This window comes from Martes martes, assembly GCF_963455335.1.
Source record: "Martes martes genome assembly, chromosome: 18".
Classification (NCBI taxonomy): domain Eukaryota; kingdom Metazoa; phylum Chordata; class Mammalia; order Carnivora; family Mustelidae; genus Martes; species Martes martes.
The window spans coordinates 28,813,195-28,835,673 of NC_137906.1; the positions used below are offsets into that span (position 1 = coordinate 28,813,195).

Below are 22,479 nucleotides of genomic sequence, written 5' to 3' on the forward strand. Positions count from 1 at the left end.
TCTTAGGGTTTGTTATTCATAACTACAATTGAAACAGATGCCCTTTCTCCTCCCCAGCATGAATCCCTGGTTTGTCTTGACAAATCCTCAGGGGGTTGAAAGCCACCAATTAGGAAATGCTGGCCTTGGGACACCTGGGTGGCTCACTTGCTTGGGCGTCTGCCTTTGGCTGGGGTCGTGATCCCAGGGTCTTGGGACGGAGCCCCACATGGGGTTTCTCCCTCTCCCTCTTCCATTCCCTTCACCCCTCGCTTGTGCTCTCTGGCTCTATCTCTCTGTCAAATAAACAAAATAAAATCTTTAAAACAAACAAACAAAAAAGGAAATGCTGGCCTGTGGAAACTTCTTACCTTACAAAATAGGAAACCAGCAGGCGGGGGAGGGGTCATGAAGGGGCTTGTCTAGGGCTCTGCACACAGCCTCGTACTGTTCAGAAGACTGGAAAGTAGGCTCTGGGATGCCTGAGTCCTGTTCTTGGCTCACCCAACTGATTTCCTCTGTGTTCTTCCTCACTTCCTGAGTATTCCGCCTCAAATTTCCACTGTTCCCCTCAAATTCATCTTTAAACATACAATAAAATAAAGCATTAGGACTGTGGCAATGCCCTTTGGAGGCAGGATCACAGAGAGAGAGAGGGCTCAAGCCTCCTCCTAATTTCCACCAGCTTCCACCCAAATCACCTCAAATAAACAGACTAAACTTGGAAATGAAAACAGCGGACCTGCCACCCTCAGCTTCAAAACTGAGTTTGTCCTTTGTGTCCTTGCTCTTCCAGAAGACCCAGGCGGGAGGACAGCCGAAAGGCATACTGACTTGGACCCCAGACCAGGGTTAGGAAACCCCCAAAAGAAAGAGGGAACCCACCCAGTGGAGGGCATACAGGAGGACAGGGGTGAACACCTGTAGAGAAGGGACATGGCAGCATGGGGAGTGCAGACGACGTTGTCTGAAAAAACTCTCTTTTCATTTCTACCGCGAAAAGAATGCAATGCTTGCGGCAGAAAGAAAGACATCAGAATGGGAAAGGAAAAAGAAGAGAAAATTAGAATTCCCATGATCACTGCTGCCATGCATTTCCATTTTTCATCTATGCATGTATGTTACATAGAGGATTTTACAAAAAGAGCTACTGGCTGGGAACACACACCTTGCTTTTAAGACCCAGGAGAGGAAGGCAAAGATTTGACTTCTTTACCCAGTTTCCCCAACCTAAGCATATACTTTTCTTTTCTTTTTCTTTTTCTTTCTTTTTTTTTTGGCAAAAATATCATAGCCTATTTTTTTTTAAAGATTTTATTTATTTATTTGACAGACAGAGACCACAAGTAGGCAGAGAGGCAAGTGGGGGGGGCGGGGAGCAGGCTCCCCGCTGAGCAGAGAGCCCGATGTGGGGCTGGATCCCAGGACCCTGAGACCATGACCTGAGATGAAGACAGAGGCTTAACCCACTGAGCCACCCAGGCACCCCTCATAGCCTATTTTGTATTACAATTTCTCTTTCTTTTCTTTTCTTTCTTTCTTTCTTTCCTTCTTTTCCTCTCATTTAGGATGTAGCAACCATCCTTCCACATCATATTTCTGGTATGGCACTGTGATCCCCTGCTTAGTAGCCTAGGCATGAAATAACACTACTAATGCTAATAATCGCTAGTTCTTACGAGCATTTACTGTATGCTGCACACTATGCTAAACTCTTTACTCGTGATCTTAAAATCTTCCCACCACCCTACAAACAGACAGTGTTCATCCCACTTGTTGCGGGGCTGGAGGGTTTTACGCGGATGCCACCGCACTTTCTGGGGCTCCGGGATCCCCTCCCCCGGTGCCCTCTCGGGCCACCCAAAGCGCCCCCTCCAATCGCCTTCTCCCACCCCTTCACGCCCCACCCCTCCTGCGCAACGGGACCTTGCCCTGGGCTTGGCAATCCCGGAGCTCAAATCTCAGCAGAGCCTGCCAGTCCCCGCCCCTTCCAGGACCCGGAGCTTGGCCAAGGCGGCTGCCCGGGGACAGACGGGCCGACCGCGGGGCGGACAGACGGACGGGCGCTGGGGAACGCGCGATGGCCGCGTCTGCAGAGCCCTGTGTGGGACAGGATGTAAGTGTCCCCCTCCTGCCCCAGTCTCCTTTTCCGGGCTTGGTAGGTCTCTCCGACAGCTCTCTAAGGCGGCGATACTGGGGAGGGGAGAGACCACCAAATTCCCAGCCAAAGGAACAGCAGGGGAGAGCGACCCCTTTAACAAATCCTGCACCCCACCCCCAGACCCCAGCATCGCTAATGGGGCCTCCAGACCTCCCAGCTGCCAGCGGGCTTTGACCTCTATTTGCATAAAAGCTTCAGGACCCCCGCCTCTCTGGCTGGCTTTCTCTTTCATCCAGGTTCTTAGCAAAGGACTCTGGGGAGTGACGTTCAGGGGGTGGGAGCGAGAGTCGCCAAATCCCAGGATTTCAGGGGCCCGATAGGTAAGGCAGGATTAATAACTGATGTTAATTGAGGGCTTACTTTGTGCCCAACGTCCTACTATGTGCTTTACTGGTATTAACCCATTTAATGCAACCCTTAGAGGTAGACTCTCTTCACACCGCCGCCCCTCTCCTTTTCAGGGAAGGAAACTGAGGCACAGAGAGGTTGAAAGTCCCAGTGTTGGCCAGCGGGGAAATGGAGAGCAGTCAAGAAAGATAACCCCCACCTCCGCTTTCCACCTGGATGACAATCACCCCAGCTATTTACTTTTTGGGCCTCTGCTTCCTTCTATGCAAAAGCACAATGATAATTGCCTCTGCTTCTTAGGGTTGATGATATTAGCATTAAAGGAGTTGAGAATGTCGAGGTATTCCAAAGGGTGCTTGGTCCATTTTCATGTCAATGTTAGGAGTCCAAAAGATTGGAGCGCCTAGGTGGCTCAGTTGGTTAAGCAGCTGCCTTGGGCTCGAATCATGATCCCCGGCCCCTGGGATCCAGCCCCAGATCAGGCTCTCTGCTCAGCAGGGAGCCTGCTTCTCTCTCTGCCTCTGCCTGTCGCTCTGCCTGCTTGTGGTCTCTCTCTGTGTCAAATACATAAAGAAAATCTTTTTTAAAAAGGGGAGGGGGAGTCCAAAAGGTTGCCTTGCCCCCTAATCAGGTGAGTTTGGGACCCCTGCATTGTACCATCACAAGGGTGGCCCTCGTGTTCCCTCAGGTCTGGAACGGGACAGAGCCTGAGCCCACTGCTCTCCACCTACTGAACGTGTGCTTCCTGAAAACGGCAGGGGTCTGGGTGCCCCCTATGTACCTGTGGGTCCTTGGCCCCATCTACCTCCTGTACCTCCACCGCCATGGCCAAGGCTACCTCCGGATGTCCCTGCTCTTCAAGGCCAAACTGGTAACTGCTGCCTCCGGGAGCCTGTAAGCAGACAAGTGTTGGGATGGGGCGGGGGGAGGCTCAGCAGATTGGAACCGAGCTGAGACCCCTGAAGTGGACATTCCTCCTCTCAAGGAGCATACACAGTGTGGGGACAAGAAGGGCACCTATTCATCAAACAGAGCAATACTCCAGAGGCTACAGGAAAAACTCTGAGAAACAAGATCCGCCCCACACAGATTTCATGATAATAAAATCCCCATGTCTGCAAACACACACATCTGGCCCCTCGTGGGTTCCTCGCCCGTTTATGAACACCTGGCATTCCCCCAAACAGTGCGGTGTCTCCTCCTGGGATCCATGGGGTGATTTTAGGATCGCACTGGGATGAACTTTTTAAGTTCTTTAAGAGGCATGCGTGGATTTTCATGCTTCTCCACTCGCAGTCCTAAAAGCCAGTTCTTAAAATTGTTACATACTTGTTTTCGCGTGCTACAAAAACACTGGCATTACATGTGCAAGCCTTTCTGCTCATCCGCCCTCTTCTCCAGACTTCTACAAGAATGTCCTTCAAAGTTCATTTATACCCTTAACACCTTGTTAATTTTTCTCCCATTGCTGACCTACCAAGTGGTTGCACACTCTTCCTTAAAGGGCCAGATCATATCTATTTGAGGTTTTGAGGGTCACATGGTCTCTGCCCCAACGATTCTGCAGCAGGAAAGCAGCCACAGACAACAGTGAATAAATAGACGTGACTGTGTTTCAAATAACATTTTATCAATAGTCACTGAAATTTGAATTTCAGATAACTTTCACGTTATTTTTTTGAGTTTTGTTCACTGATGGAAAAATGTCAAAACCCGGGGCGCCTGGGTGGCCCAGTCGCTTAAGCATCTGACTCTTGATCTCAGCTCAGGTCTTGATCTCAGGGTCATGAGTTCAAGCCCCGTGTTGGGCTCCACGCTGGGCACGGAGCCTACTTAAAAAAGAAAAGGAAAGAAGGGAAACATGTCGAAATCATGCTTAGCTCACAGGTGATACAAAAACAGGCAGCCTGTCAAACTCAGCCTGCTGGTAGTCGTTGGAGCCCTGCTTTGGACTAACTGAGGTGCTTGCCATGGCTTCTCCAATGCGCCCAAGTCCCGTCTTCTCTCTCGCCTGTGTGCACCGTGTCGCTTTCTCTCCTTCAAATGAGACACACCGCATCTTAGAGAAGGGTCTAGAGACCTACCAGTCCCAACCGAAAGTTTCTCTGATTTCACTGGAGGGTTCAAAAGGGACTCGGTGAAGCGAGTGGAACTTTTTTACCTGCGGAATGAATGTCGTTTCTGCCACTTTATCATACTACAGCATCCCTCCTGCAAACCCTGGGCACACCCCCACCCCATCCCTGCATTTTGGGAAATACTGGGCTGGCTCAGACCCCTGTGGCTCGTTATTTGTAGGACACTGACAGGTCAAGGTCCATTTGCAACATCCCTTAATGCTTTTTCTTAGCATCCTTTACAGTGGCACTGTTAAATCATTAACACTGGGACCTGACCACGTGCCCCATCCAGAGCCACTGTTCAATTGGGCACAGGGTCCCTGTCCAGTTGGCCATCATCACCTTTCTTTTTGCCCACCAGCCTTACCTAAGCCTGTTTCCCAGGTGCTTGGGCTTGCCCTCATAATCCTCTGCACCTCCAGCGTGTCTGTGGCTCTTTGGAGAATCCAGTGGGGAACGCCCCAGGCCCCAGAATTCCTCATTCATCCCACCGTGTGGCTCACCACGATGGTAAGGATGACCCAGGCTTGTGGGGCTTGCTTCTGGCGGTGGCTTTTCCCCTCCCCGGTGGAGGGGATGGGGCAGAGCGGGGCTCCCTTTCTCCCTCCCCACCTTCAGGGGCCCATCCCAACTCTCCCCTCCAGAGCTTCGCCATGTTCCTGATCCACACGGAGCGGAAGAAGGGGGTCCGGGCATCCGGGGTGCTGTTTGGATACTGGCTGCTCTGTTTTCTCTTGCCGGCTACCACCGCCGCCCAGCTGACCTTGCGAGGGGTAAGTGGAGGCCCGGGGGGAACCAATAGGGCAGTTTCAAGCCTGGGGTCCCATCTTCCCTCCTCCCCTTTGCACACGTGACTTCTCGTCTACACAGAAACACACACCACCGTTGTTTAAACTCTTAAACTCTAGCGATGTACGGACACAGATTCCCACTGCCTGACCCATGCATGTCACAGAGTTTGCTCGCACTGCCCTGACACACACCTGTATGCCCCCCTTCATATATTGTACAACCACAGACTGGGACACCTACACCTGCACACAGCCGTTCCCACACTGGACATCCATTCACACATCCACCCAGTGCCCTCACCCCCAACCCCGGGCAACAACTGCACTGTTGGTTCACAACTGCGGGAGTTTCCCCGGTGACATCTGCAAGTGGCCACATACACAGAGGGCAAGGAGAGATGAAGGAAGAGACAGGGCGCTCTAGACGGTACAGGGCAGGGTTAGTAAGCACGAGGACTTATGAGGCTTATCCCAGGTGCCGTGAGACAGGTAGATCTCTAAACCCACCTTCCAGAACCTTCAAAGTTTACAGAGGCCTTAATGGGGTTCAGTCACATCTACGTCCACATGGTCTCCAGGACGTGTTACTCTCTCAAAATTGTGTTCTTGGAAAGGCTCCTAGTGCGGGAAGAGTGGGTGGAGTGTGCATTCCAAGGAAAGGGGAGGGAGTAAGGAGCCCGGATTGTCCCCCTCCTGTGACCTCCTCCAAAACACACCTATGCACGCTCTGTCCGTGTGTGCACATTTCCCCTCGTTCTCCCTTATCTTCACCCATGCTTTCATCCACAGATACAAACTCATTCTTTTTTTTTTTTTAGATTTTATTTATTTATTTGATAGACAGAGTTCACAAGTAGGCAGAGAGGCAGGCAGAGAGAGAGGGGGAAGCAGACTCCCTGCTGAGCAGAGAGCCCGATGCGGGGCTCGATCCCAAGACCCCGGGATCATGACCCGAGCCGAAGGCAGAGGCTTCAACCCACTGAGCCACCCAGGCGACCCTACAAACTCATTCTGCATACCCACCTGTACTTCTGTTACCTGTCCTGGGAAGTCGCATTTCCATGTGACGGGACACCATGCATCATTTTGTCTGCAAAGGGAAATGTAGCCTACTTAAAAAAAAAAAAAAAGAAGAAGAAGAAGAAAGAAAGAAAAAGAAAAAGACTCCTGCATTGGCACCAGGCAGAGAAAATCAATGCTCAATAAAACCAGTTCCCATCTACTTTTTTAAAAAGATTTTTAGATTTATTTTAGAGAGAGAGAAAGGGAGTATGAGAAGGGGAAGGAGCAGGGAGGGAGAGAGAGAATCTCGAGCAGACTCTCCACGGAGCACAGAGCCCAATGTGGGGCTCGAGCTCACGACCCTGAGATCATGACCTGAGCGAAAATCAAGAGTCAAACACTCAACCAATTGCGCTACCCAGGTGCCCCAAAACCAGTTCCCTTCTTAAGCCAGACAACACCGGCCATGAGGAAGTAGAATGGGAGAGGTAGGGATGGGGACTCCTGTGGAGGAAGGCTTTCCTTGGTGGCACAAGGAGAAAGGAGAGCTCACACTCCAGGGGCTGCAGCCAGTTATCACCCGGCTAAGCAGAAACCCCTGTGCACCATTTGTACAACCAGAATGCATGTAAGTCAGGTGTTCATCCATCGGGACACCAGGAATGTGGGGGGCCCTGGCTTTCAAACCCTGTGGCTCTGACTCCCTGCCTGGGCACTGCTTTTCATCTCAGAAGCCCCACTTGACCTCACAGGTACCCTGCTTAGCTTGTGTTCTTCTCAGGCCTCGGGCTGTGGACTTTGGTGTGCCAGACTCAGTGGGACTTCTGCTCTCTCTCTCACAGGGCTTCCGGAGCGACCCCTTCTACCACCTGTCAACCTACCTGTGCTTGTTGCTGGTGGCGGCCCAGTTTGTGCTGTCCTGCCTTGTGGATCACCCCCCCTTCTTCCCTGAAGACCCCCAGCAGCCCGTAAGTTGCCGTGCCTCCAACCCGGGGCCTCCCTTGTCCCTGTTCCTGTTCTGGTCTCGGGTTCTCCCCATGGGACAGAAGGGAGGTAGCCTAGAGCACAAGCCTTTAATAACGTTTCATTCATTCTTTCATTCAGCACAATGTGTATTGTACATCTACTCTATGCCAAGGGTTGGCCAGTTTTTCTGATCAGAGCGAGACAGACAATATTTTAGGCCTTGTGGGCCATGTGGTTTCTGTGACAACTATCGGCTCTGCTGTTGCGGTGCGGAGAGTACAGTATGTCAAAGGAGTGTGGCTGTTCCGATAAAACTTTATTTGCAGAGACAGACAGTGTGCCGGGATCCGGGCTGGGGCCTGCAGCTGGCCAGCCCCTGCTCTGTGCCCCAGCTAGGGGCTGAGGACCGAGGGTGAACAAGCAGATGTGGTCCTCGTCCTCAGGCAGCTTACAGCCAGGTCGAGGAATCAGACATTCACCACATAATTCTACAAACATGTGTGAAATTATGACTGGAGGAAGAACCCCAGAGGAGGAATTCTTGGCACTGGGAAGCCCTGAGCTAGCCTGTGAAATCAGGAAAGAATTCTCGGAGGAAGAGATCACCTCAATAACCTAAAAAAAAATTTTTTTTTAATTTTTTATTTTTTTATTTTAATAAACATATAATGTATTGTTATCCCCAGGGGTACAGGTCTGTGAATCGCCAGGTTTACACATTTCACAGCACTCATCATAGCACATACCCTCCCCAATGTCCATATCCCCACCACCCTCTCCCGTCCCCCCTCCCCCCAGCAACCCTCAGTCTGTTTTTTGAGATTGAGTCTTTTATGGTTTGTCTCCCTCCCAATCCCATCTTTTCATTTTTTCTTTTCCTACCTCCCCCCAACCCCCCCCCACATTGCATCTCCACTTCCTCATATCAAAGAGATCATATGATAGTTGTCTTTCTCCGATTGACTTATTTCGCTAAGCATAATACCCTCTAGTTCCATCCACGTCGTCACAAGTGGCAAGATTTCATTTCTTTTGATGGCTGCGTGGTATTCCATTGTATATATATACCACATCTTCTTTATCCATTCATCTGTTGATGGACACCTAGGTTCTTTCCACAGTTTGGCTATTGTGGACACTGCTGCTATAAACATTCGGGTGCACATGCCCCTTCGGAGCACCACGCTTGTATCTTTAGGATATATACCCAGTAGTGCAATTGCTGGGTCATAGGGGAGCTCTATTTTCAGTCTTTTGAGGAACCTCCACACTGTTTTCCAGAGTGGTTGCACCAGCTTGCATTCCCACCAGCAGTGTAGGAGGGTTCCCCTCTCTCCGCATCCTCGCCAGCATCTGTCATTTCTTGACTTGTTAATTTCAGCCATTCTGACTGGTGTGAGGTGGTCTCTCATTGTGGTTTTGATTTGTATTTCCCTGATGCCGAGTGATGTGGAGCATTTTTTCATGTGTCTGTTGGCCATCTGGCTAAAAAAAAATGTTTTAAAAAATGCTCAGCTACATGATTAATCAAGTGAAAACTAGGGTAGAGCTTCTTTGCTCCATGAGAATGGAAGCAAAAAATAAAAAATTGATAATGAGCCATGATAGCAAACATATGGTGAAATAGGCAGTCTTGTGCCTGATTGGTGAAGGGTATAGATGCATGAGAATTTTCTGGAGCAGCTGGTGAGATCTCAGGACTGATTCCTCTGCAACTTCTCGCCGTATGCCCCGAGGCATATTGTCGAGGATGTTGGCGTCTCCGTCATGCACCCTCCTGCCTTGAGAACTTCTTGGTCTCAGTATTAATAGCTGTTAGTTCTTGTGGATGCTGTCAGACTTGTGATATAGTCCCTTTTCGCCTTGCCTGCTAGGAACCTCCAAGCACACTGGCATCCACCTCTGACAGATAGGCAGGGCATGTCATTGAGCAATTGGTACCAAGATCACAGTCCATTCATCCTGTCTTCCTGACCTTGGTTCCCTCACCTTACGACCACCATGGAACATGAGATCGAGTCCTCCCTCCACCCCATCTCTTGTCTTTACAGAATCCATGTCCAGAGGCTGAAGCTTCCTTTCCCTCCAGGGTCACGTTCTGGTGGGTTTCTGGGTAAGTACAGTAGCAGGAAAGGGACCTGCATTTGCTGTCCTTATTTGTCATCCCAGCTCTCCCCGGAGACACTTCCTCCCAAGCCTACGGAGGTCAGCCAGCCTCTCTTCCTCCCAACCTCAGTGCTTCTCTGTCAGATTTCGACATGCCCAATATAACATCCCATTCCCATTCCCCCACTGGAGTGAGGTCTGGGTTTGAGTCCTGGCTTTCGCTCTGAGCCAGCCCATATGGCAAACAATCAGAGTCTCAGTTTGCCCCTCTGTAAAAGGGGAACAACTCTACCCTCATTACATATAAATTACTTACTGCTGGTACACAGCAGGTGCTCAACAAAATCATATCAATTACTCAGCTTCATGCCTTCCACCAACATCTAAGAAGTACCTACTACGTGTGAAACACCTACTATGTGTGAAGCACCAGGACTGAAGAGGTAAAAGACCACATCTTTACTCCCCAGAGGCTCCCAGGCTGGTGGAGAAGACAGATGTTTCTCCAGGGCCAGTGTACCAGGCTCTGAGGGTGTGCCCACCTGCTGGGTCCCCTCTTGGCCACACTGCAGTCAGATCTTGGTAGCACCTAGATTTGAATCCCAGCCCCACCACTTCCTGGCTGTGTGACCCTGGGCAAGCTACTTAACCACGCTGTGTGTCAGTCCCTGTGCCTGTAAACCAAGGATGATAATGGCATCTACCTTGTAGGGTTTTCGGATTAAGGGAAATAAATCTTGTGAGGCACTTAGCATAACATCTAGTCCTTAATGAGTATTGTACAAAGTGGCTGGTAAATATACAAAGAATTAGGATGCTGTACGGGGTGAGGAATGGGTTGGAAGTGCATACAGGTTTGCTCACCAGCTCTAGAGAGGACCTAGCCCTCTGTCTCCCAAACATGGCATTTATGGACCATTCTTCAAGCTTTTTGCCTTACTGGAGTAGTATTTTCCTCTCCTAAAGTCTTTTTTCTTGAAATCGACTCACTTTTTCTACTTTCATAATCTTTTTTAAAAGGAAACTTTCTACCACTGCAAGTTGGAAAGAATCTCTTGAATCGCTTGCCACGTAGGTCTCCTTCCCCAAAAATGCCAGTGAAAACCAAGCCATGTTAATAACTTCTAGGTCTAGATTGCCTGCGTTTGCCCTGGGTTCAATAAAAAAAAGGAACTTGGAGGGGCGCCTTGGGTGGCTCAGTCGGGTAAGTGTCCGACTCTTGATTTCGGCTCAGGTCATGATCTCAGGGTTGTGAGGTCGAGCCCTCCGTTGGGCTCTATGCTGGGCGTGGAGCCTGCTTAAGATTCTCTCTCCTCTCTCTGCCATGCACCTCTCTAAAAAAAGAAAGAAAGAAAGAAAAAGGAATTTGGAAAGTCTCAGACGGGGAGCTGAGGACCAGCCCCAAACAAGACCTTCGCCTTGGTGTTATGGCAGAAAGATCACAGAGACCTGAGAAGTAAGCAACACTCCCTCCAGCGAAGTCTATAATAATTAATTTCTTGTGTATGTGTGTTGGTTCGCAAACTGGCCCCCACACCTGGAGGGCAAGGAGAGACTAAAGAAAGAGGCAAGCCATTCCTACTGGCAGGCGGCAGCTTTAACAAGTGAGGGAACTTACCAGGCTTGTCCCAGGCGGCCACAAGACAAGTGGATCTCCGCACCTGCTGGCCAGAATCTTAGTTCACGTGGAGGGTTCAACGCGGTTCAGTCACACGTACCGTCTAGACGGTCTCGACAACATAGTGCTCTCTCAAGGCTTCATCCTTGCAACGACAGAGTGGGCACAACATACATTCCAAGGACAGGGGAGGGGTAAGGAGGCTCTGATTGCCCAGGTCCAGCTTATGGGAGGACCAGAGGTCACGTCCTCTCCGTGCCCTCCTCCAACAATGTGCCACCTACAATCATCTCATGTACTAGTCTTAAGTGTTGGGAAATGCTCTCATTTTCAAGGGAGAAAACTGAGGTCTGCTAATGGGAAGTGACTTGCCCAAGGTCACAGAGCTGGTGAGTGGCTCCATTCGGCAATCTTTTGCCCTGTGTCGGTTGGTGAGGATATAGAGGAGGAGAATAAAGGTAAATACTCTTTGTCCCCTTGGAGCTTACCATCCAGTGGAGGAGAAAGACACTCAGTAAATGATCAGACCAACAAAGTAAATCATAATTGCAGCCAGCATTATAAAGAAGAGCTCAGGAAAGGGGTGTATCATGGGGAAAGCTGAAGGTAGAGTTCGGGTGTCCAACTCTGAGCTTCTGACCCCCAGGAGAGTTTATTTCCCTTGCCACGCAGGTCGCCCCTTGGTTAAGTCACTTAATCTCTCTGAGCCTCTATTTTTTCCCCTCATCTGTAAAATGGGTCAGTAGTTATCACGTGAGATTTAGTGAGATGATTTTTGTAAACTGGAAAGTACCCACAAATGTTAGGTGTGGTTCAGCTAATTGCTTTCGTTTTCCTGAGGGGCTAGCAGAAGCACAGAGGGGTAAGGTGACTTACTCAGGGGCACACAGCTACCATGTCAGGACCCTGCAGGGGGAATGGCAGCGGGAGCTTGCTCTGGTGACCTTCTTTCACAGGCTGGTCTGGAGGGGTTACAGGAGGACACTGGGGCCGGAAGACCTCTGGTCACTCAGCCGAGAAAACTCCTCAGAAGAACTTGTTTCCCAGCTCGAAAGGGAATGGACGAGGAACCGCAGTGCGGCCCAGCGGTGAGTGGATGAAAAATGGTCAACAAAGTTAATCATTTGGCCCCACATACAACCCCGGACCCCACTCTGGCCTTCACCGCCATAGTTCCCTGCCTGCCAGTGATCTCACTAAGCATTAACTGACCAGGGTCAAGGGATGTTTCCTCCCAGAGGGCTGTGCGGGCTCCCTAAGGCCACATTGGGTGCTCCTTGGGGCCCCCAGAAGGAAGCTTAAATGGGGGGGGTGGCAGGCAGGAATCAGGCAGGGGCAGGGAGTAGGGGAGTGGAGGGATGAGTGGTGGTCCATAAGGCGCACACATCTACTTATTACTTAACCTAAGGGATTGGTTTCCTGGTCCTCGGTTTTCTTATCTGTTCAATGGGCATCCCATTAGGTTCTGGCTCATTGCCCATGGGGGAAGGGAAAAAAAGATTTTGGAAAAGAATTTAGTGAATACCTCAAAAATGGTAAAAGCTCAAATAGTATCCATTATCCAGAGGATTTCAAGCTCTTTCTAGTCCTGTCCACTCTGCCTCCCTCCTGCCATCTGTGGCATCTCTAGAAACTTCTGTGGTCCCCTCTGACTCTGAGGAACCCAGTCTGAGAATCTCTGACCTACGGAAAAGAGCAGTCAAATAGGATTCATTAAACATGGGTTAAATGAAGTCTTGCCTTTGTGGAGTTGATGACCTAGGACAAATGACCTGACCTTGGTGTTTCAGGGGAACAAAAGTGAGCTCTGTAGGAAGAGTTATGGGGTTCTCTTGTGTACTCTAGGATTTGGGGCAGTTGTTGTAGATAGCTAAATCCTCCAAATTAGGGAAAGGGAGAGAGAGACTGTCTATTGGCTCACATAGCTGAGAAGGTAGTCTGGCCTCAGGTGTGGCTGGATCCAGGGACTTGCATAATGTCCAAATTCTTTCTCTCCATTTCTCCATTTCTCAGCTCAGCTGTTGTCTGTGCCTCTGCCTGTCTCATATCCTGCTGGTGTAGCAACTCCCACAAAATGAGTGTCTCTCGAAGCATCCATGTAGAAAATGCTAAGCAAGGCCTCTGATTGGTTGGCTTGAGTCCTGTGCCAAATAGGGACCAATCCCGTAGTGAGAGGGCGCCCCCCCATACTTGGTGGTCCCTTCAGAGCTGCAGTAGGGTGAGTGTGATTCCACAAAAGGGGTCAAGGATATGAGCAAATCAAAACAGCAACTCATTCTCCAGGCCTAGCTTGGTGTCCTGCCCCTCCATTCATGCAGATTTTAAGTGGCAGAATTCATTCAAAAGGGCCTTGGAGGTCTTGCCTACTCTCTCCCATGCCTCCCGAGAGGCATGAGAACTTGGGATAGAAACATTATTTACAACAGTTTAAGAATCCACAGCAACTGACAGAAAGACAGGAAGGCCTGGCCGACTGAGATCCAACTCAGTTATTTTCGGCACAGATTACACATAGAGAGAACTTTGGTTCTTTTTCTAAAGTATTTTGCAGTTCTGGGGGGAAGGGAGAGGAGGTCATCCTGCGAGGTCAGGGACCCGCCACTTGCCGACCAGATGGGTTTCACAAGGTTATGTTCGGTCCACGTGGTGTTTACTGTTGTTATTCGGGGCTTTTTGTTCCCTTTTTTTTAAGTTGCCAACATTTAAAACATTGGAGACTTCATGTAAAAAATCTGGAATTCTGGTCTCTTTTAAAGTAGACTGGCAGGGGACGCCTGGGTGGCTCAGTCGGTTAAGTGTCCAACTCTTGATTTTGGCTCAGGTCATGATCTCAGGGTTGTGAGATTGAGCCCTGTGTTGGGCTCTGTGTTCAGTGGGAAGTCTGCTCAAGATCCTCTCTCTTCCTTGCCCTCTGCCCCTCCCCGCTTGCACTCACTCTCTAAAATAGATAAATAAATTTTTTTAAAATGAGAAAGTAAAGGAGACTGGCATTGCCAGGTCACATCCCATCATGGCAACAGGGGAGTGGATCTTGATAGCAGCTGTCCCAGTGGACAGGGGACATGTCTTTGCTTTGCCACAGTCCACACCCTTCCCTTTTGTTCCCCCGACTTGGACCCTGGCTGCTCACTCACACCCCGTCTCTCCCTGTGGTCATGTGCAAACCCGGCACTAAATGGCCTTCAGTCTAGAGACCACAGACCAGACGCCATTCTAGAGACCTCCCCTGATGGAACATGAGTCCCACTGGGAAGGAGGAACCCAACTACGGAGCCTGCTGGTTGAACACAGAGATTCAGAATTTGGGGGCGAGCAGCCAGAGCAGAATGGAGTGAAACATGCAGCTGGAAAGAGGCCTTCACAGTCCACTCCTGGCCTACCCCATTTGACAGATGGAAACACTGAGGCTCAGAGTGGAGGGGGACCAAGGGGGTATTTGAATCTTGGGCTCCTGGCTCCCAGGCAGGTTCTGTCCACCAGAACAGGTTGCCTGCCTTCCTTCCTTCCACACAGCTTTCCAACTTTATGCACTAGGCACCCTTATCAGGCCCTTGGCACCCGTCACACATCCATTTTTTTCCCATTCATTTGGCAATTATTTATTGAGCACCTACTGCATTCAGGAGCCAAACGAGGGCAAAATACAAGCAAAGCCTACACTCCTGGAATTCTAACAAGACAAATATATAAAGATGAGTGTAGGAGGGGGTAAGCGTGGCTTTGAAGGCAGTGAACTAAACCGATGGGCTGATGGGGAGGGCTGGCCAGGTGACAAGAAGGTGACATCTTTTTGGCATTCGAGACCCAAATGCCAAAATGTCTGTGAACAGTAGGCCATGCCCAGCTCAGTGACAGACCCTCCAGAGACACCAAACCAAACAAGAAGCTGGGCCAAGGTCAAGGGGCAAGGCCTTGGCTTAGTGAAGGTCTGGCCACCAGCACTCACCAAGATCAGTTTTTTTTTTTCCTTCTTTCTAAAAATGTTGGTGAGTGGGGTTCACAAACAGGTGCTCTGTGCATCACGAATTGAGATCTGGGCTCAAATCCCTGCTTGGTCCTCACTGTGTGACCTCAAGCCACTGCCACCAGCTCTTAGAACCTCCGTGTCCTAGGTCCAAGAGGGAGCCCATGACAGCCACCAGGCAGGGAGGTAAAAAAAAATCGATAAGCTGTTGCAGGAAAAGGGCTGATCCCAGGGCCTGGCCCTGGGCCCCAGCTCTGTAAACACGCAGTGAAATTACTGCTAACCCCGGAGTTTGACAGAGCTGGAAGGAGCGCAGAGAGTGAGACCAACTCTATCCTTTCACGCACGAGGACACAGACCCAAAGAGGGCAGGCCATACAGACCCAAGGCCACACAGCCCCTGGGCTCTCAGTAGCTGAGGACCTGGCCAGCTGGCTCTCCCACCCACCCCCTCCTCCGCCCTTCCCCCTGCGTTTTGTCCAGACTGAGAGTCCCAGGGCCACGGACACCAGCTGTGATTCTAAACCGGTTCTAGACCAGCTCCAAACCACCTCTGGGCTAGCCGGTTGTTGGGGGGAAAGGGGGCAGCTGCATCAGTGGCTTGCCAAGTGCCTGGGCTCTGAAGGGACAGAGTTGGGATCAAATTCCAGGGCTTCAACGTCCCCACTGTGGGCCAAGTTCCTTCTAAACCTTCATCTGCTCATCTGTGAAATGGGCATAACACCTCGCCTGCCAGCTTCTTCGGAGGACTAAGGCATGCCTGGCACACAGGAGGGGCTCAGTGCATGTGCATTCCCGGCAACAACCATCATGCCTTAGGGCTGCCCCCCTGCCCGGTCCCTCCCCTGCCCGGTTGTCTCATAAAGGGGCCCTCTGGGGTGCAGAGAAGAACAGGTGAGGGAACATGGCTGAATCCATGCCCACTCGTCCCCTTTGCCAGAAAAACAGCCCTGTAATGCCTGGTCTTGCTGGGCACGCAGATGCCACCTCTGGGAATATTTAAAATACCACTGATGTGGACTCTCGTGGGGGGCCAGCTGTATCCGGGCTCTGTCCTTGGTGGGAGGAGGAAGATGCTGTCTGGGGCCCGTTTTATCAGGGCACTAATCCCACCCATGAGGGCTCCACCCTTGTGACCTCATCACCTCCCCAAAGCCCCCCCCTCCCCAGAACACTGGGGGATAGGTTTCCACAGATGAGTTTGGGGAGATGCAAATATTCAATCTATTGCAATGACCCGGAACCCATTTCTCCTATCCCTGAAGGCGCACCAAGGTGAGAGCAGCTAGAAAGAAAGGAAGCGGTGGCGTAGAGACCCCAGAGACAGAGCCCTTGCTGGAGCAAGAAGGGGACCGGAGGGGCCCGTTGCTGAGGGCCATCTGGCAGATGTCCCGTTCCACCTTCCTCCTGGCGACCTTTGCCATTGTCATCTCTGATGTCTTCAGGTTCGCTGTCCCCAAGCTCCTCAGGTGGGTCCAGGCCTTTGGGGCCTTGTCAATGGTGGTCCCTTCCTTGATGCCGTCTTTCCAACAGCTGGGGGGTGGGGGTGGGGTAGCAGCTCTCCTTCTGCCTCTGCCTAGTCCTCTAGAGCTCCGGGCCCTGGAGAGTGGGTGAGTGGAAAGGACACTGAGGAAGGGGAAAAAAAAGAAATGAGAAAGTGACATTTTCTCAGAGAGAGAAAATGAATGAATACTAACCTGACTGTATTGGTTAGCTTTTGCTGTATAACAAAAGAGCCCCAAAGCGAGGGGTTAACAACCACTTCTTGGGTTCACGGTAACGTGGGACAGCAATTAGGGCTGGGCTCCGCTGGGCTGTTCTTCATTCCTCTGTGGGGTTCACTCATGGGCCTATGTGGTCGGCTGGGAGGCTGGCTGGTCTCAGAGGGTCTCAGCGGGGACAGCTTGTCTCTGCCCCACGTCATCTTTCATACCCCACATTGTCTGCTCCGGCTGTTCACATGGCCCCTTGGCAGGGCTTGAAGACACAGAGTGAAAGTTGCATTTTCTCTTGATGCCCCAGGCTTGGAGCTGACACGGTCTCACCTCCACCGGGTTTTCTGGGCCAAGGCTGGCTGTATGACCAGCCCAGATTCAGGGAATGGTGTATTGGTTTGCTGTGGCTGCTGTAACAAAGGATTACTGGCTCGGAGCCTGAGAAAACACTCATTTATGTTCTCAGAGTTCTAGAGACCAGAAGTCCAAGATCAAGATTGATTTTATCTAAGGACTCTCTCTCCGTTTGCTGGGTCCTTAGACGGGTTTTCTCTTCGTGCGTGCATGCCCGTTGTATCTCCTTGTGTGTGCTAATTTGCTCTTAGAATGACAGGAGTTAGATTGGACTACGGTCCAACCCTAATGGCCTTATTTTAACTAAATCACCACCTGAAAGGCCCAAGCTCCAAATACAGGTACATTCTAAAATACCAGGGGTTGGTACTTAGCATAGGTATTTTGCAGGGACACAGCTGAGCCCATGACAGGTGGAGGTAAAAACTCACCTCTTGGGGCGCCTGGGTGGCTCAGTGGGTTAAAGCCTCTGCCTTCGGCTCAGGTCATGATCTCAGGGTCCTGGGATCGGGCCCTGCATCGGGCTCTCTGCTCCGCAGGGAGACTGCTTCCCTCTCTTTCTCTGTCTGTCTCTCTGCCTACTTGTGATCTCTGTCAAATAAAATAAATAAATAAATAAAAGCTTTAAAAAAAAAAAAAACCTCACCTCTTGGTCAAAGGAACAGCCGTCACCTTGGAAGTGAGTGCCTGTGGATGGTGGAAGGAATCACTGCAGCCGTCTTGGCAAAAGTATCTACCATGCTGTCTGACCCTCCACCCTTGACCAGGCTCAGGTCAAGGTGACAGCCACACATGCCTTCTCTCACCACTTGTACCCTCCCTCTCTCAAAAGCCTTTTTCTGGAGTTTATGGGAAATCCCACAACCCCGGCCTGGAAGGGCTATCTCCTCGCCGTGCTGATGTTTCTCTCTGCCTCCCTGCAATCGCTGTTGGAGCAACACTTCATGTACAGGGTCAAAGTGCTGCAGATGAGGATCCGAACGGCCATCACGGGCCTGGTGTACAGAAAGGTGAGCCCTGGAGGAGAGGGGTGGGTCTTTCCCATCCCCCTGTCTTGTCCCAATCTATATATAAATGTTCTAGCCCAAAAAGGTCACATCATATCATCTGTGCCTGAAAATGTACTCAGTGATTACTTTACTCATTCGTAGTCGCTCTCACTGACCTCCTTGTTTTTTTCCCTAAGACCTTGAGTGATCTGACCCTCTCCAACTCTATCATATCACGCACCTCTCTTGTTCAACCTACTCCAGCCACAAACATACCAGGCAACCTCCCCCCTCAGGGCCTTTGCACTTGCTGTTCCTACTACCTACACACCCTCTCCATTTCTTTCCATAAACCTACCTTTCCCCTCATCCCCGCCATGAGGAGAAAGGGCTAATCTCAGGGCTGTGTGGAAACCGGATAGAGGTGGGCTGTTAGCTATGTTACCAGGTAACACTGCTTATGGCAAAAATGACTCCCGACCCATTGGTAAATTCATTAGGGCTGAAAATTCTGTCAATGGAGTACAAACACCTGGTGGGGAGCCAGAGCTTTGGGCTTCTCTTGGTGCAGTGACTCACATCTCCTTAGGAGTCCAGAAGCGAAGCCCACAAGACAATCTGGCAGAAGAGATATTGGCTCCTATGGGGTCTGGAGCACCCAAGCCTGGGTGTCCCAGACCCCATGCATCTCCTCTCACACCTGCGCTGCTCCCTGGGGGAGAAGCGGTGCACAGGGAGCAGCTCCTGGATGGCTGTGCATTAAGCACGTTAACTGTGTCTTATTTTCCACATCCAATGCTTTGATATCGAGGGCGTTGGTAACCTTGGAGGGATGCCCCCGCCTGCCCAGGGCTAGCCAGTTCCTAGAGGTAGTAAATGACTCAGTGGGTGTATGCTTTTCATCTGCCAACGAACCAGTCCAGAGCTCACACGCCCAGTCGCCCCCTTGACGGGGCTCTCAACACTCTGGGCCCCCACACACCTGCCCTCATCACCCCAGGGCCAGGTACCGGACCATGAGGGACAGCTCCTGCACCCCGGAATCCACCGAGATTATTCCAACCAGCCAATCCTGTTTCCCCTGCCTGGCCCTTCTTTCCTGTGAAAATCACGATAAAGACCCTGGCCCACAGTCTACCTTGCTAATAGGTAACTGTAATAATAATTATTATTATTATTGCATAATATTACTAATATTACTGAATGATATTTTAAAACAGTTCTTCCTAACACTTCTCCTAAGTATCATTAAAGAATGAGGAATGGGGGCACCTGGGTGGCTCAGTGGGTTAAGCTGCTGCCTTTGGCTCAGGTCATGATCTCAGGGTCCTGGGATCGAGTCCCACATCGGGCTCTCTGCTCAGCAGGGAGCTTGCTTCCCTCTCTCTCTCTCTGCCTGCCTCTCTGCTACTTGTGATCTCTCTCTGTCAAATAAATAAATAAAATCTTAAAATAAAAAGAAAGACAAAATTTGTATGCATTTATAAGAAAAAAAAAAAAAAGAATGAGGAATGGGATGCCTGGGTGGCTCAGTCAGTTAAGCATCGTCCAACTCTTGATTTTGGCTCAGGTCCTGAGCTCAGGGTCCTGGGATCAAGCCCTATGTCACTCCCTGCACAGTAGGGGGTCTCCTTCTCCCTCTCCCTCTGCCCCTCCACTGCTCATGTGCGTTTGCTCTCTCTCTAAAATAAATAAATAGGGGCGCCTGGGTGGCTCAGTGGGTTAAAGCCTCTGCCTTCGGCTCAGGTCGAGCCCCGCATCGGGCTCTCTGCTCAGCGGGGAGCCTGCTTCCTCTTCTCTCTCTGCCTGCCTCTCTGCCTACTTGTGATCTCTCTCTCTGTCAAATAAATAAATAAAATATTTTTTAAAATAAAATAAATAAATATATATTTTTAAACGATTTTATTTACTTATTAGAGAGAGCGAGCACAAGCAGGGGGAGCAGCAGGCAGAGGGAGAGGCTCTCTGCCTCTGCTGAGCAGGGAGCTAGATGTGGGACTCAATCCTAGTACCCCGGAATCATGACCTGAGCTGAAGGCAGATGCTTAACCGTCTGAACCACCCAGGCGCCCCATAAATAAATCTTTTAAAAAGAGAATGAACTCTAAGTCTTTATTTAATTTTCCTCCCCAGCTCAAACTCTGCTCCTGGGAGAGCAAGCCACCTGCCTCTGTGGTTCACAGCCATATTCTTAGCACTCGGTTCACTGTGAGTCTCAGAGTAGGTACTCAATAAAAAAAAAATTTTTTTTTTAAGTTGGCTCCATGCCCAGCACTGGAGCCCAATGCAGGGCTTGAACTCATGACCCTGAGGTCCAGACCTGAGCTGTGGCCGAGAGCTAGATGCTTAACCAACTGAGCCATCAACGTGCCCCTAAAAAGATTTTTTTTTTTTAAATTTTCTACTCAGTCATTCCGGGCTCACTTCCTTCACCCCCTTACTTCTTCCCTCACACACTCAGCAGAGAAGACTGAAAATAGAACCTAGCATTCAATGGGCTGGATGGGGTCCATTGTGACCCCAGAGCCAGGGCACATCTGGGGCTGCCAGAGAACTATGTTGGGGTGTGAGGGGCACCTGAAATGCCTGTGGGGGTTGGTCTGCCACCCCGTCTAGCTCGTGTCAGGCCTTGTATCCCGGATTCCAAGCTTGGCCCAGACTTTAGAAAGCCCTCCAACTTTGGGCAAGTTGGTCAACTTCTCTGTGCCTCAGTTTCCTTGGCTGTAGAGTGGGGTGAGTCATTCTGCATTTCACTGATTCTCTGATCACTTTTTTAACCCTTCTGTAATCAAGATGTGTCTCGTGTGTTTCAAGTTAATTGCACTGATTTTTTTTTCTCCTTAGTGATATAAAAATAGAGTGTTTTATCCGTGGCCTTGCAGATGGAATGAAATGCCACAGCCCCTCCTCCACCTGGCTGTGGGATCTGCTCCGTCCCAGAAAATGACGACACGGCTCACTTAGCACAGGGCCTGGGACGTAGGGAGCACTCAGCAAAGGACCACCATGATCATCATAAACCCCAGGGTTTGGCGTGTTATGCTACTAACTTGTCACTCCAGTGCTCTGGGGATCCCAGAGCATTTCTGTTTTTGTCGTCCTCTGAATTCTCCTGACGGCCCCTTGGAGGGCGGCTTGGGAGATTTCCTGGCCCACTTTACAGATGCGTGCACGGAGACCTGCCTCTGCCAGCAAAGGGCAGACCAGCCTTGATCCAGGCCGGCCAGGCTGCTGTGCCCTTGTTCCGTCTGTGCGGGGGGGGACAGAGGGATGTACTCGTCCTGTCCCTCCCTCAGACTGAAATCTCGATCCTCCCACCCTGCCCAGGTCCTGGTCCTGTCCAGTGCTTCCAGAAAGGCCAGTGCTGTGGGTGATGTGGTCAATCTGGTGTCCGTGGATGTACAGCGACTGATAGACTGTTTTATCTACCTTAACGGGCTGTGGATGACCATCATCTGGATGGCCATCTGCTTCATCTATCTCTGGCAGGTATGCCCTATTTCACAGACCCCTGGGCGAGGCTATCAATGTTTGTGGGTGGAGACTACTCCCCAATACCATCCTGGGCTATGTGGTCACTGTACATCCTGGTGACTGTGTGTTATCTCCTCCTACTGTCCCCCACCCTGTGAGGCCTGGGGCCAGGACCCCTTCTGACTTGCTACATTGTATCCAGGGCCCAGCATGCAGTGGCCATAGCTTCCAACAGTTCCTGCCCTGCAGTGCATAAATGTTAGATGTGAGCAGCGCCTGGCTGGCTCAGTCGGTTGAGCGTCTGTCGCGTGGTTTCAGCTCAGGTCATGATCTCAGGGGTCTTGAGACCAAGCCCCGTGTCAGGCTCCACGCAGAGCAGGGATCCTGAGTGAAAATTCTCTCCCACTGCCTCTCTCCCTTCTCAAGCATGTGCTTGTGCGTGCTCTCTCTCTCTCTCTCTCTCCAAATAAATAGATCTTTAAAAATAAATAAATGTTAGATGTTATTATCAGGAAGAGAGAGGGCAAGGAAGGACACGGAAAAAAGCAGAGTAAATGGGTGGGTGGACCCCTGACCCAAGCAAATCCACCAAAGACACACCCATTACTTCCCTGGCCTTTTGGGAGTTGATCCCCTAACATCAGAGGGTCCCCCCTGAAACCTGGCTAAGAGGGGACAGATGGACATCAAGGTTACCACAGGTAGCATTTGTAGCATGTTTCCCAAGTGATAACTGTTTTTGCCAGAGAAAGCTTCACCTTCCCCTCACCATTCTTGGATTATTGCTCCAACCCTGGCTGGGGGCCGGTGTTAGCCTTCTGGGCACTTCTCCACTTCGCCACTGGGTGGCACAATTGTTGCACAAATGATCCTGGCGGGCTCGGTGTTTAGT

General features: G+C 50.6%; 1 protein-coding gene across 4 annotated transcripts in view; it reads left to right on the forward strand.

The window, feature by feature from the left end:
• The first annotated feature begins 1,977 nt into the window (after window positions 1–1,977).
• Window positions 1,978–22,479, forward strand: part of ABCC6 (ATP binding cassette subfamily C member 6) — a 46,533-nt gene continuing 26,031 nt past the window's right edge. For 3 of the 4 annotated variants that reach the window (XR_013968447.1, XR_013968448.1, XM_080831020.1), the window contains exons 1-10: window positions 1,978–2,095; window positions 3,177–3,359; window positions 4,993–5,118; window positions 5,253–5,381; window positions 7,244–7,369; window positions 9,419–9,480; window positions 12,048–12,179; window positions 16,321–16,524; window positions 17,957–18,134; window positions 21,441–21,602. Coding sequence is in view for 2 of the 4 variants with exons in the window: in XM_080831020.1 (XP_080687146.1) it covers window positions 2,060–2,095; window positions 3,177–3,359; window positions 4,993–5,118; window positions 5,253–5,381; window positions 7,244–7,369; window positions 9,419–9,480; window positions 12,048–12,179; window positions 16,321–16,524; window positions 17,957–18,134; window positions 21,441–21,602 (1,338 nt within the window). In the remaining 2 variants the exon portion in view is untranslated. Of the gene's footprint in view, window positions 2,096–3,176; window positions 3,360–4,969; window positions 5,119–5,252; window positions 5,382–7,243; window positions 7,370–9,418; window positions 9,481–12,047; window positions 12,180–16,320; window positions 16,525–17,956; window positions 18,135–21,440; window positions 21,603–22,479 lie in introns of those variants that run through there. The other variant, XM_080831021.1, reaches the window with a different exon arrangement.